Here is a 13,537-nt window from a genome sequence, read left to right on the forward strand (position 1 = left end):
AAGAAGAAAATCACAGAAAAACAGCAACTGTCAGTTAAAATGTCGGCCATATTGGCATGCCCTTGTGACGTCACACCAAGTCACGTGTTCAAAATAAATGATTGTTAGGCCAAGTTATTATTTCATGTGTTTCTCAGTTAACTGTAAATATTAAAACTCTTCAAAGTTAAACAAAACTTTCAAAACTATGAACACATTTTAATTTTATTCTTCTTTTTTACAGTGTGTGCAGTAAAAGTGATCACCTCTTCTGACAACTCTCACTGGTGTGCAGTATGTTAAGTGGACCCAATGCTTGCACGGCTGGCCATTTCTTAAGCCGTCACACTGAGCCCATTTCACGAAGATCAATGAAATACTTCTTGACACTTCTGAAGGGGAGAATTTTTTGCACACACAACACTTATCTTCCTCTTTGTCGCTGTCTGATGATGTTTCTTCATCGCTGTCTTGAATATTAATATGCGATGGACCTGGCTGAGGCTCAGGGGTGTTGTAACTGCGCTTTTCTTGTTTCTTCGGATTCATACTGTTTGATTTCAAAGTTTCCTGTTTTGTTTTCTTGGGTCGGACATTTTGCTCAGATTCATGATCTTTCAGTTTGTTCAAAATACTATCAGTGATTTCTCGACCTGACACAACTTTACTAATAGTGTTACGTGTTTTCTTTTCTTTACTTTTCACTTCTCTAAGCTTTTTCTCCTTCTGCCTGAAGAGATCCTCTTGCTGTGGTGATACATGGTCAATGATGATACCTCCAGGTAAGGTATCTTGGCTGCCTTGATCAATGATGCCTCCAGGCACAGTATCTTGGCTGCAGTGATCTAATGCATTGCTTGATTCTTGATACACTTCTGCTGGTATCAGGTACTCATGAGGAACAGCATCTGAATTGAAGGGACATATGCCTGTCTTTTTGAAACCAGACTGCACATTGTCTGTGGAAAGTGCTTTGGAATAGACTTTGCATGCTATTTCACAAACATTGTACCTACTGATTACAGATGTTGTCTGCCTCATCAGCTTGTGGCATGCAGCGTCATACATTCGCTGGAAAGGCCCGTAACAGGAAACATCCAATGGCTGAAGTATGTGCGAGGTGTGGGCAGGCAAAATAAATAATACAATTCCGTGATCCCTAGCCCACTCACACAAACCAACTGAAACATGAGACCGGTGGCCATCAAGCAAAACCAGCAACTTCTGTCCTTCACGACCTGGGACATATTTTATGAAGTGTGTTGTCAGATACTGCCTAAAAAGTGCAAGGTTTGACCAGCCTGAGTCACTTACCGCACCATCAGCACCAGGGGATTTTCCTTGCAACAGTTCTTGATTAAGTCTTTTACCCGGAAATACAAAAAACGGTGGTATACTTGACCCACATGCACTTGCACCTCCTATCAAAGTGACGGTTTTCCCTTTACCAGAGGTAACAGCAACTGGACAGTAATCACCGCTGGCTACTATATGTGGGGACTTGTGATCAATGGTGAGCCCTTTCTCATCGATATTATAGATCAGGTGGGGGTTATTTAGAAAGTCATGTTCTTCAAGAGTATTCTTTAAATTTGCAAAGTACTGCTGGACAACAGCTTCTGATGCCTTTCTAGCACGGGCATATTCTAACCCCCTTGGCTTTAGAACTCTAAGTTCAGGCCATCTTCTCAAAAAACCTCTGATCCATTTAATTGTTAATGGCCTATCTTTTGTTCTTTTACCTAGCTGAAATGCAAAATCAGCAGCAATGTCAACACATTCTGAACGGGTATAGCCATATCCAAGACTTGCCATCAATTTAAAGTGATTTTTTAACTTAAGCTCTTCCTCTTTGGAAAATATTGGTGTTTTTCCATGAACTGCTGTTTCATGATCTACTTTGCCTAGTACCCTGTCCCTTAAAGTTGTTACAGGCACCTTGTAAATGGCAGCTGCTCTTTTCACAGGCATCTTATTCACATTGCATTGGTGGTAGGCTTTGGACAATGCTTCTCTAGAATACAGCCTGCCTTTAGGCTTTTTGAGATGCTGTGGATGCTCCTTAAAATAAAGAAAATAAACAGTGAGAGTTTTCAGAAAAGTCACGAAAACCTAATCTTAATAAGTTGGCCTAATACCTTATTTGTTGCATCACGTGACTTTCATTGATAAAATGTAAACAAAGCAGACGTACATTTTTTTCCTGAAAAATTAGCTTTTATTACAAAGAATTTCTCAGAAATCTTTTGAGAATGGGGAAAAATAGTAAGTTTTAGTTGATTGAGAATGAAATTATGCTAATAATACCTGTTTTTTCCGCATAATTTATCTTCTTCTTCCAAGAAAAAATTTACTACGATAGTAGAAAAAATTTCCACGGTTTGCGCATGCGCGGTGAAAAGATCTCGCGAGATATACGTCAAAACAAAAATGGTGGCGGGTCAAGGGAAGGAACGGCTCATGGGCTCCCAACGATATATTTTCATTTATATTTCAAAGTACACTTATCTCGTGGAGTAAGCTGTCATCCGGCATTGGACTCCTGCCAACTCTTGAATTTGTGTTGACTGCGTTTACTGTTCATTTTTCTCAATTTTTTTCTTCGTATCTGCACTATCTTTAATGCTGTACACTTTGACACAATCAAGACCACCATAGCCTATATATAACTTGTTATCCGTTATAGAGTAGCAAATACCATATAATTCGAAATTTTCGGAGTAGCAATTCAACAAAACATGAGATCTGATATCACCAGATTTTGGATGAAAGCAATGAACACGGTTTGTACCAGATTCAATTACATAGATAAATCCCTCTTTATCACTAGTTATCCTGACTGGATGCCAAAAACTACTGTTTATTTTACTCGTTGTTTGGTTAACAAAATCGATTTCAAATATGCCGTCTTCATACCAATCACTAACATAAGCGTACTTTGCGTCAGCATCTAAGGTCATGCAGTAAGGACATCTAAATATTTTGTTTCCTTCATTATCATCTTCAATATTTGCCAAAACTTTCCCATTCATATTCAGTATTTGAATCTTTCCTTCATGATCAAGCGACATGGAAATGATCAGTCTGTCGTCACTGATGTACATGATAGTCCAACAGTACATTTCTGTAAGTATACGACGCTTCTGGAATGTAAGTGTCTTCGCCTTCGTTAACGTTAGAAACTGGATTATACTCCTATCCTCGTCTTTATCATAGGACCGAACCATAGCAAACTCAGTTTCATTTATCTTAGTGGTAGTTTCAGGCTTCGACTTAACTGGTCTTACATAAACAAGTTTATTGAGTTTTGTATCAACCAACTTAAGAGAAGTGTTATTTTTGTCACAAACAACAAGGTATTGCTCAGACAGCATACAGCAATCACCTATACAACAGTCTTTCGCATCTGCTTCAGCTTTGACATTTATATCATTCATATGATATGCAGTCTTCTTCTGCTTTTCCTCACTGATCTTTTGGGATTGTATGCAGTGACCTCTCATAAAAGTTCCAAATGTCTTCACCCTCTCAGTTAAATCATTTGCTTGCATTGTAAGTTCAAAGTCATACGTATCACTGCTCGTGGAACATTCTTTAGTTATACCCTCAACAATATCTTTAACCTTTGAAAGTGTATCGATGTATTGTGTCAATTTAATGAATAGTTTATACTTTTGGCCTTTAGGAAAATTTGAGAGCTCTTTGATATTATCTGACAGCTTTTCAATTTCCACTACCAGAGAATCAAATTGTTCTTTCGCAGTGTCAACTCGCATGTAATCATTAGTCTTTGATAAGTGAATTTTCTCTTCCAATTGTGACACTTCGTGATCAAACTTTGTAAATAATGTATCTTTTTCTTTCTTTATCGCACATTTAGCTTCTGTAGTAGTACTACTAATGCGTTCATATTTTGTGTCAATCACGGTTTTAGTGTGAGTCAGTTGTTTTGCAATATCATTCTTTCTTGTCATTAGCTGCTTAAAATCTTCTCCGTTTTCAAGATCGTTCACAATATCAGGTACATATCTCATGCTACATGTATCTGTATGGTCATCTGTTTTACAAATAGAACAAACAAAGTTCCTACATGTACCACAATAGAATTTTACAATCTCATTGTTATGAATCTGACATTTTTCTGTGCAAATATCTGGTGGCATATTCTCTCCCTTTAAGGTTTTATGGCCCGGCAAAAACTTTCCGTGATATTTAAGGCAAGTGGAGCAAAAGTAAGCCACACAAGACATACAAAAAGCGAATGCAGCTACATGTATCCCATCACGGTTACATTCTTCACAGTACATTTCAAACACTTCGTCAGAACCCTTAATATTTGTTCCTCCAATTTCCGAATTTTCGGCTGTGTCCGTCACGTATATATTAGAGTCGTTTTCCAGACTGTTTAAGCTGCTGGATTCAGCCATACTGGTAATCAAAAATGTTCACTTTGTATCCTTTAATTACCTAAAAGTACAACAGCAAGCGTTACGCTCATGCAAATACCAACTATATCCTTTTATTTTATCTATATCCTTTCTTAAACAACGAAAGGTCAACTAAAACCCATTGCCGACACTATAAATTCAATGCTTATATCAAGTTATTTGTAATGTGTCACGTACGCAACAACCAATATCTTCTTATCAGATAAAACATGAATTTATTAACTTCACATCGACACTATAGGTCATATGGCGACTTTCAAGCTTTTCATGGTGGAGGAATACCCAGGTGCCCCTCAGGGCATATTTCATCACAGGTGGGCACCTAGGTACTGTAAGCCAGCTGGATGGCTTCCTCACATGGAGAATTCTACGCCCAAGGTGAGGTTCGAATCCACATCGGTGAGATGTATGTGATTTGAAATCAGCGACGTTAACAACATCTAAGCCACGGAGCCCCCAAAACGTACAATAAAATATAATCAACTCTGTGGCAGTATATTTTAAATTCTAAATTTAACCTGCTCAAGATACCATTCAGAAAATACTTGTCTTCATTTGTATCAATATTCGGTCGACTCCGAAAAGAAATATGGCTGCTGTTTTATAAATACAACTCACCAAGCGTGTGTTTATGTCATCATGTAGAACAAAATATCATCCAGTATGATAAAGCTTCTTATTCGCGCAATTTGCGTTATCCGTTGTACATTCATTATCAAGCTTTAAATGAGCAAACAATAATTTCAATTTGTGTCTACTACTTCCCTAACAACCAGATACAGTTAAATTTAGCATACGTGTCCGTTTAAACTTCACTGTTAATAACATTGTATAACAAACATCCATTTGTTGCGCGCGCTGAAATTGAGCTGCTTCTTTTATATTATTTTGAAGCAACCTTCAGGATATTAGGTCAAGTGCAATCAATTTTTCTTGCCATCCTCAAGACAGATAGTCACGTGCAACATAACTAGCCTCTACAACATAATCATCATTGGTTTCGCAAGCAATAAGGATTCAGCCAATATTTTCGTACATCTCCGTACATGAGGACTTTTAATGTTTGATAGAACCTCGAACTTAATAAAATCATAAGAGCAGAAGACGGATTTTGATACAATATAAGCTGTAAGTAGGTGAGCAACTTCTCAAAATTGTCGTATAGATTCTATTAAAATACAATTTCTCTTACCTCATCTTTTCCTATTAGTGATACATCTCTTACCAACTCCGTTTTAAGTGTACTTTAAAATTAATTAAGTTAGAAGAAACCTTACGGTTCCTGAGAGCTAGTTAGTGTACTGGTTTACCCAGGGTGGTGCGGAAATATAAAGTTGATGAATAACTAGATTTTTGTGTATCGATTTGTACATGCCTTTCATAATATGTTATTCATCTGCATTTTTATTTTGTATGGCTTATCTCGAGTTGAATTCATATAGTTACAACAGAAAAAAGAAAAACGACGTTATATTCTTCTTGAAAAGAAATGCAACAATTTTTAGAAACAGCTTTTATCATTCAGTCAATAAGTATGTGAGACCGCCACGTATGTACAATACATCTTATTAACAGAATCACTTGAAATCGGAAATTGTCAAAAATGTAGCTTTCAGCACTTGAACCATGGAAGTTTGGATATGGGATATTAGTGAGAACCGTCCTTGATATCAGATCGTGGAGAAAACGGTTACCTATTTTCTGAAGCAAGCGGCGCTATGGCCTGTTTAAATATTAAACAAGGCCAAACGTTTGCTTGGTGAGAATGGATAATCCCGACTGGAACTGAACTTCAGATGAAACTTCCCTCACCAACAAATTGAACTATGTATGACATTACATAGAATTGAAGTACAAAACACACGGTTAGACTTGAAAATTATGACGAATAGGCTAAACATCATGACTGATGCGAACTTTCCATTCAGACTGTCACTGACATTTTCGGGTATTTCATCTAAGAGCATGCAATTAATCATTTTTATTGACGTCCGATTGCAATTGTCTAATACACACGTATGCATTTAGCTGTTTTGCAGTTGTTGTTTTTATTGAGGTCCGCTACATGTCAGCGATGCAAATAGTAAGGCTAAAAATATAGAATAGATCATGTGATTCGTCTTCAGTCGGTTATAACAAAACATATGTTAACATTTATGCTTAAAGGCATAGATCTTGGCACACACTGGGTGTTCGGCTACCTACTCTTGTGAGCGGTACCGTCCTCGTGTGATTAAGATCATACGATCATACCTCAACTATATCCATGTCAAATTTCTATATCATATGATATGAATAATTGTGAAAAAAATACATTTTTTGTCGCGAAAATGGAGATACTTTAAGGCGATGCTATTTATTAATGGTATTATTTAGGGTTATGTTAGGAAATATTTGTTATGGAAATGAAAAGCAGGCATTCTGTATGGTAGCCATTACTTTCGTTTCACCAAAACTGGAAGCACAGTAAAATTAGAGCGGCTTCTGGAAGACATGGTGTAGAAAAATGGATATCTCTGACGATGTACAATGATACCATCCTCGTTGTTTCTGTCAATCGAGCGGATACCGTCCTCGTTATTGAAATGAACATTACATTGACGCAGGCCCCTTTTCTAAAATCTAGCGATAATATGCAATGACCAACCAAGATAAAAATAAAACTTGGTCTTCTGTACCATTCAGCTACTGGCAGCAACCTGTCCGAAGAAAACTTCTTTTCGCATAATTTCTTCAAATTTGCTACCAAGATCCATCCACATATTCTTGCGTGTACTTACCAATTAAATTGCGATTTTAGAAGCAGCAAAGTCTGTCAGTACGTTTTGTCTTGCCTTGTTTAAAATATTCTCCCGTCATTCGGCTATTCCACTAATATTTCATTGCAGCGGTGTCTACACTTGCCCATCGATGTAGGTTCGTGCCTCACTCGGGGCGTTGAGTTTTTCTTGTGAGGAAGCCATCTAGCTGGCTTACAGAAGGTCGGTGGTTCTACCCAGGTGCCCGCTCGTGATGAAATAATGCACGGACGGACACCTGAGGTCTTCCTCCACCATCAAAGCTGAAATGTCACCATAATGATCTATAATTGCGACGTTAAAACTCAACAAAATAAATAAATTTTAATAACATGATTTACAACTTGTAAAGACGTACCCGATGGGCCTATATGTCACCTGTATCATACTATACATTGTGAGTGACTATATACATACATAATGTCATTAAGTGCATATTCTATAACAAAACAAACTGTTCTTTAATCATATAAAGTAACAACCTGATACAGTTGAAAGTCGATAGATTGAAAACAGTAAACTTTAGGCTACTAATTGTTGACATTGAAAATTCAGTATAGATGAAACACAATAATTAGATTTTATCCAGTAATATTATATTCCAATAATGGTGATTGCATGTATATGAGATAATCATTTTCCCATTCTTTTTGTAAGTATTCTATATAAATATAATGGAAGGATCACCTTCACCGGTATGACCTTTTTCATTATAACTATGCTTTTAGAAGATATTGTTTGCCCACACAAAGAACTCATTGAGTTTTCACTATACATGTGTTTTAATATCATTACTATTTTTAATATCCTTTATTATTGTTATTTGTTATATTATAATAATAATGATAATCTATATAATAGTGATAAAATTATTATTATTATTATTATCATTATTATTTCACTGTTACATAATTGCTGATAAGCAGCAGATAAGATGGGAGTTGTTTACTGGATTTGGGCGGTTGAGTGGGGAGGGGTGGGGGTGGGGGCACTTAGTCTTATATAGAGTCGTTACATCGTTACATTTTAGGAAACATGTATTCCGTGACTGAAATAATGTCGCATCAATGCCCGCGGAATCACATTTTTGACCGAATAACTGCAATAAAAAGGTGTCACATGCTGTCACATTATAGATCTGCTCTGCTAAATTATCTATACAATGATGATATCAACATTACTTTTGACAGAATAACAAAACAATCCAGTCATAATTGCGATGAAATCTTAACCTATTCAGAATTAAAATAGCAAATCAAGAAGACTCTTGAGAAACCCTTAAAGTTTGCCCTAATAATTCAAACAAGAAATATCTTTAAAAAAGATAGTCGGCGTGATGTAACTGAAGCACAAGTTATATATGCCTAATGGGCAGAAACCTGTATTTTAAATTTTTTGTTAATGTTGAAAGGGGCCTCTGTGAAGTTTTGTATAAATGAGGACAGTAGTTCTGAAGAAGACTGTGTTTAGAAATTGTGGAGGGACACAAGACGGACACCAAACAATCACAAAAGCTCACTTTGAGCCTTTGGTGCTTAAAAGATGGTAACAGTAAGCAAACAATATTGAAATACGTTCTATACTTTATTTCTGGAATTGTTGGAAGCAACATGAACCCTTACCCTACTTCAGCTTATTATCAAATTTGTCTATCATTCAGAATATGTACAGTACTGTTTTCACTGGAAAGATAAATTTAAAATTGAGAGTCTAAAATTTAACAGTATCGGATATGTTGTTGCCGGTTAGTAATGATTTGCACTGGTTAGAAATTGTTGCTGTAATGCAGGGTAAGAGTTAATGACTGTATAAAACAAATAACCTTTTTGTAAAAACAAAACTTAAGGAAAGGAAACTTATAAAAACAGAAATAACTTAACAAGAAAAATTAACAAAACAGAAATATGTCCGGATGAGCAGATGAATATTTGGTTACGCACACCTGTTCAAGTGGTACGCATAAAACCCGATGGTGCTGTACTTATAGAGGTTATAGATGACGAACGCGTTGTCATTTCACTCAGTGTCACACATGACTCAGAGTGAAGCATTTTCAGTCTTTCCTCCAATCAGCGCCACTCTTACTAAATCTCTCATTATGGCTGAAAATACCGAGAATACCTTACCAAGCAATCCCATTGGTACATTATTCAGGCGGCATAAGGTCATACGAGGTGATAAAATCGTGCTTAATACGCACGCCGAAAAAAGTCATCAAACGGAAACAAATTGTTACATGGCACTCTTACACCCAATGGCACCCTACAACGTTTTATTATCCTTATTGGAGCTAACCCTAACTGGATACCTTGTTCAATTACTAGTGGTGGGTAAGCCATTTTATAACCTATATCAATTATTGAACCTCATCGTTTTGTTTGCACTAATTTATTTTAGGTAGATTGAGAAGTAAGTTCTACAACTTATATCGATCCATCTTGATGATGAATCCATCGCCACGACAGTATGAGAGAAGAGAAGCCATTCACCTTCATTCTGAGTGCCAAGCAAAGGAGCCACTGGTTCCATTTTTCACAAATTGGGTATAACGTGGCCGGGGATCGAACCCACAACCTCCTGCACTCGAAGCGGACGCTCTGCCACTAGGCCATCGAGGCGGTACAGCTATATCTGCGCAATTATTTGTTGTACTAAATATTTTGTTTAGACAATAAACGACATTTTTATTGTCAATAAAATTGTACCGGTTGATATACTTTCTGAATATTTTGTTTAAAGGATTGGATTATCTGGTATATATTATGCCACCTCAAAACATTCTCTGGTCGCAAAGAGCGCTATCCCTGGCCTCAGTTAAGTATCTATTCGACTATTGAGTTACATGTATATTGCAAATGAAGGTTGGATAAGAAAAAACAAGAGGGTCATGATGACCCTTGATCGCTCACCAGAGTAATATGTTTCAAATGTCAAAATGATGATTTTTAGAAATTTTTTGGAAAATTTTGCAGTGTACAATCAAGTAACCCCTGGGGCGGGGCCAATTTTACCCCGGGGTCATGATTTGAACAAAGTTTGTAGAAGTCGACTAGGCAACGTTACACATCGAATATCTAAGATCTAGGCCTTCTGGTTTATTTTAAGCAAATTTATGAAGATTTCCCTATATACAATAAAGTAACCCCTGGGGCTGGGTCAATTTGATCCTGAGGGGGTCAAGATTTGAACAAATTTTGTAGAGGTCCACTAGGCAATGCTACATGTCGAATATCTAAGCTCTAGGCCTAGAAAATATTGAAGATTTTTCTATGTACAATCAAGTAACCCCATGGGGCGGGGCCAATTTGACCCCGGGGATCATGATTTGAAGAAATTTTGTAGAGGTCTACTAGGCAATGCTACATGTCAAATATCTAAGACCCAGGCCTTCTGGTTTATTTTTAGAAATTTTTTGAAGATTTTCCTATGTAAAATCAAGTGACCCCTGGGGCGGGGTCAATTTTGACCTTGGGGTCATGATTTGAATAAATGTTGTAGAGGCCCACTAGGCAATGCTACAAGTGAAATATCTAAGCTCTAGGCCTTCTGGTTTATTTTAAGAAATTTTTTGAAGATTTTCATATGTAAAATCAAGCGACCCCTAGGGCGGGGTCAATTTTGACCCCGGGGGTCATGACTTGAACAACTTTAGTAGAGGTCCACTAGGCAATGCTACATGTCAAATATCTAAGCTCTAGGGCTTCTGCTTTTTGAGAAGAAGATTTTTTAAGGTTTTCCTATGTAAAATCAAGTGACCCCTGGGACGGGATCAATTTTGATCTCGAGGATCTGATTTGAACAAATTTTGTAGAGGTCCACTAGGCAATGCTACATGTGAAACATCTAAGACCTAGGCTTTCTGCTTTATTTTTAGATTTTTTTTTGAAGATTTTCCTATGTAAAATCAAGTGACCCCTGGGGCGGGGTCAATTTTGACCCCGGGGTCATGATTTGAACAACTTTAGTAGAGGTCTATTAGGCAATGCTACATGTCAAATATCTAAGGTCTAGGGCTTCTGGTTTTCGAGAAGAAGATTTTTTAAGATTTTTCTATGTAAAATCAAGTGACCCCCGGGGCGGGTTCAATTTTGATCCCGGGGTCATGATTTGAACAAACTTGGTAGAGGTCCACTAGGCAATGCTTCACACCAAATATCTAAGCTCTAGGGCTTCTGGTTTTTGAGAAGAAGAGTTTTAAAGTTTTTCCTTTCGGTTGCCATGGCAACCAGAGTTCTGCATGGAATTCAATTCTTTGAACAATTTTAGAGAAGACCATCCAAGGAACATCCCTGTGAAGTTTCATCAAAATTGGCCTGTTGGTTTAGGAGGAGATGTTGTTTAAAGGAAAGTGTGGACGGACGGACGGACGGTCGAACGCCGGACGGTGAGCGATCACAATAGCTCACCCTGAGCACTTTGTGCTCTGGTGAGCTAAAAACACAAGTTTGTTTTAAATTATTAGATTGATTTATTTTCCAGAATTAGAAGATAAGTAAGGTGGACTTATTTACGAACTACAATTGCATTACCGAAGTAGATGCTTTGTGAACTTATTTACTTAAAGATTTAATAAATAATTCTGTTAAAAGTCAATATTTAATGCTGCACGTAGCGAAAGATGCAACATTTGATGTTAAATTTAACCTGTAAATCCCAAGTTGGTTTGGAATCAATGTTGATATTTGATCATCAATAATTTGTACGTATTTGGATAGTTTTTGTTACAGCAATGCTGCGTTGACATTTTCAGAACCCCTTTAACATTTACGTACAAAATACAGGAATAGATTATTTCAATTTCCTGAAGAAAACTGTGGCTTACTAAAAATAATGAAATACGCGTTTTCTTATGTACATGTGTTGACTTGAATTGATGATAACATGGTAGTATCATTATGTGTACAAAATGGATTTGTTTGTCATCCAAGTTAATAACAAATATAAAGTGTTATCATTATTTTTATGATCAATGTATCAGTGTGATACTAAGTTGTAGAGAATCTCCGAGCTTATGAAAGCGCATGAATATTTAAAAGACAGTAAATGTTAATGTATTTCTATCGTTGGGTAACCGCGCGCTCCCGCATTAATGTCAGGTGTATGTTATTCATTCAGTCGGAGTTTCGACATTGTAATGTATCTCGAAATTTCGAGATAGTATCTTGAAATTTCGAACTAGTGTCTGGAAATTTCGAGTATATAAAGCATAAACCTTGTATTTGAATTAATGGCCGGTCGTACCGATGGTCAGATTTTGCGAATTGAAAGACGAATTACTAAATTGAAATTTCTCTTTTCGTATCTCGAAATTTCGACATAGTAGCTCGAAATTTAGAGACACGTGAATTTCGAGTTACTTTGTTGAAATTTCGCCCTTAGTCTGAAAATTTCGAGTTTTGAGGTCGAAGTTTTGAGTTAATCAGTATATATAACATAAACTCAGCACTAATGCTCTGTCGTACCGAAACGCATTACCCAAAGTTATTTGCTTTTTCATCAGTAAAGTAGAAAAGTTATATAAATAATGTATACGAAATTATTGAAATATTACGGGCGTTTTGCCGTAAGTAAATCCAAAGTAATCGAAATATGTTTGCCGTTAGTAAATGTAGGTATAATACACGTTTGTGTGTGTGCGTGTGTTAACGTCTGCAGAAGCCCGCGGGAGTGTTTGTGACTGAGACCCAAACATACCCCAGGGGCTTCTACAGACGTTTATACACAAAACAAACGTGTATTCTCGCTATTCTTGCATAAAAAAACATTACACGATGACTTAATGTATTGTTTTTATATGTGATGACTTGATGATTCCGGTACATTTTTAATTACCATTCTGTTGTTCTTGGAAACGGTAAACATGTTATAATTATCCGTATCCAGGGTCCAGAAATAAACAACATCATCGAAAGCACATCCTGAAGGCTTTTAAACGAACTTTTTTTTATCTCTCATTATAACAAACATGAAATTACCAATAATTGTTCATATAACTTCACAATTTGGTGAACTGGAGCACAATTTCAAGAATAATAACTTTACATTCCAGTTATACTGAGTACGGACACAGTTGGAGTACGGATGAGTACGAACGTAGTGTCAAGCTGACAAACTGTTTATATAAATTCTTCCAGAAATTAGATAAAAACATACCGACTGATATTCCCAAAATCATAAATATGATTCCTAAAAACAAACAATCGTACATGTTACACGCGAATCTTAAGCATTCACAGTTATCTACAAAAACTGAAACGACGCCGTGTTCTAAAAGGGGAGTAAACAAGGGAAGAAGCGAATACGAACATTGTT

The 13,537-nt window shown here is 36.7% G+C and overlaps 2 protein-coding genes across 2 annotated transcripts; both read right to left on the minus strand.

Annotated features, from left to right (window-relative positions):
* Positions 1-204: 204 nt before the first annotated feature.
* LOC123538128 (uncharacterized) lies at positions 205-1,950 on the minus strand. Its single transcript, XM_053520550.1, has one exon. It carries the CDS (start codon positions 1,948-1,950, stop codon positions 205-207), a length of 1,746 nt encoding a protein of 581 aa, XP_053376525.1.
* LOC123535199 (uncharacterized) lies at positions 1,592-5,209 on the minus strand. Its single transcript, XM_053519925.1, has 2 exons — positions 5,046-5,209; positions 1,592-4,446 (listed from the first exon to the last, which is right to left on the minus strand). Exon 2 carries the CDS (start codon positions 4,404-4,406, stop codon positions 2,553-2,555), a length of 1,854 nt encoding a protein of 617 aa, XP_053375900.1. The 5' UTR covers positions 4,407-4,446; positions 5,046-5,209; the 3' UTR covers positions 1,592-2,552.
* Positions 5,210-13,537: the final 8,328 nt, after the last annotated feature.

Source organism: Mercenaria mercenaria, chromosome 12 (assembly GCF_021730395.1).
Source record: "Mercenaria mercenaria strain notata chromosome 12, MADL_Memer_1, whole genome shotgun sequence".
Classification (NCBI taxonomy): domain Eukaryota; kingdom Metazoa; phylum Mollusca; class Bivalvia; order Venerida; family Veneridae; genus Mercenaria; species Mercenaria mercenaria.

Coding starts and splice junctions, on each gene's coding strand:
- LOC123538128 (XM_053520550.1), bottom strand. CDS start 1,950: ATGCCTGTGAAAAGAGCAGCTGCCATTTACAAGGTGCCTGTAACAACT.
- LOC123535199 (XM_053519925.1), bottom strand. CDS start 4,406: ATGGCTGAATCCAGCAGCTTAAACAGTCTGGAAAACGACTCTAATATA.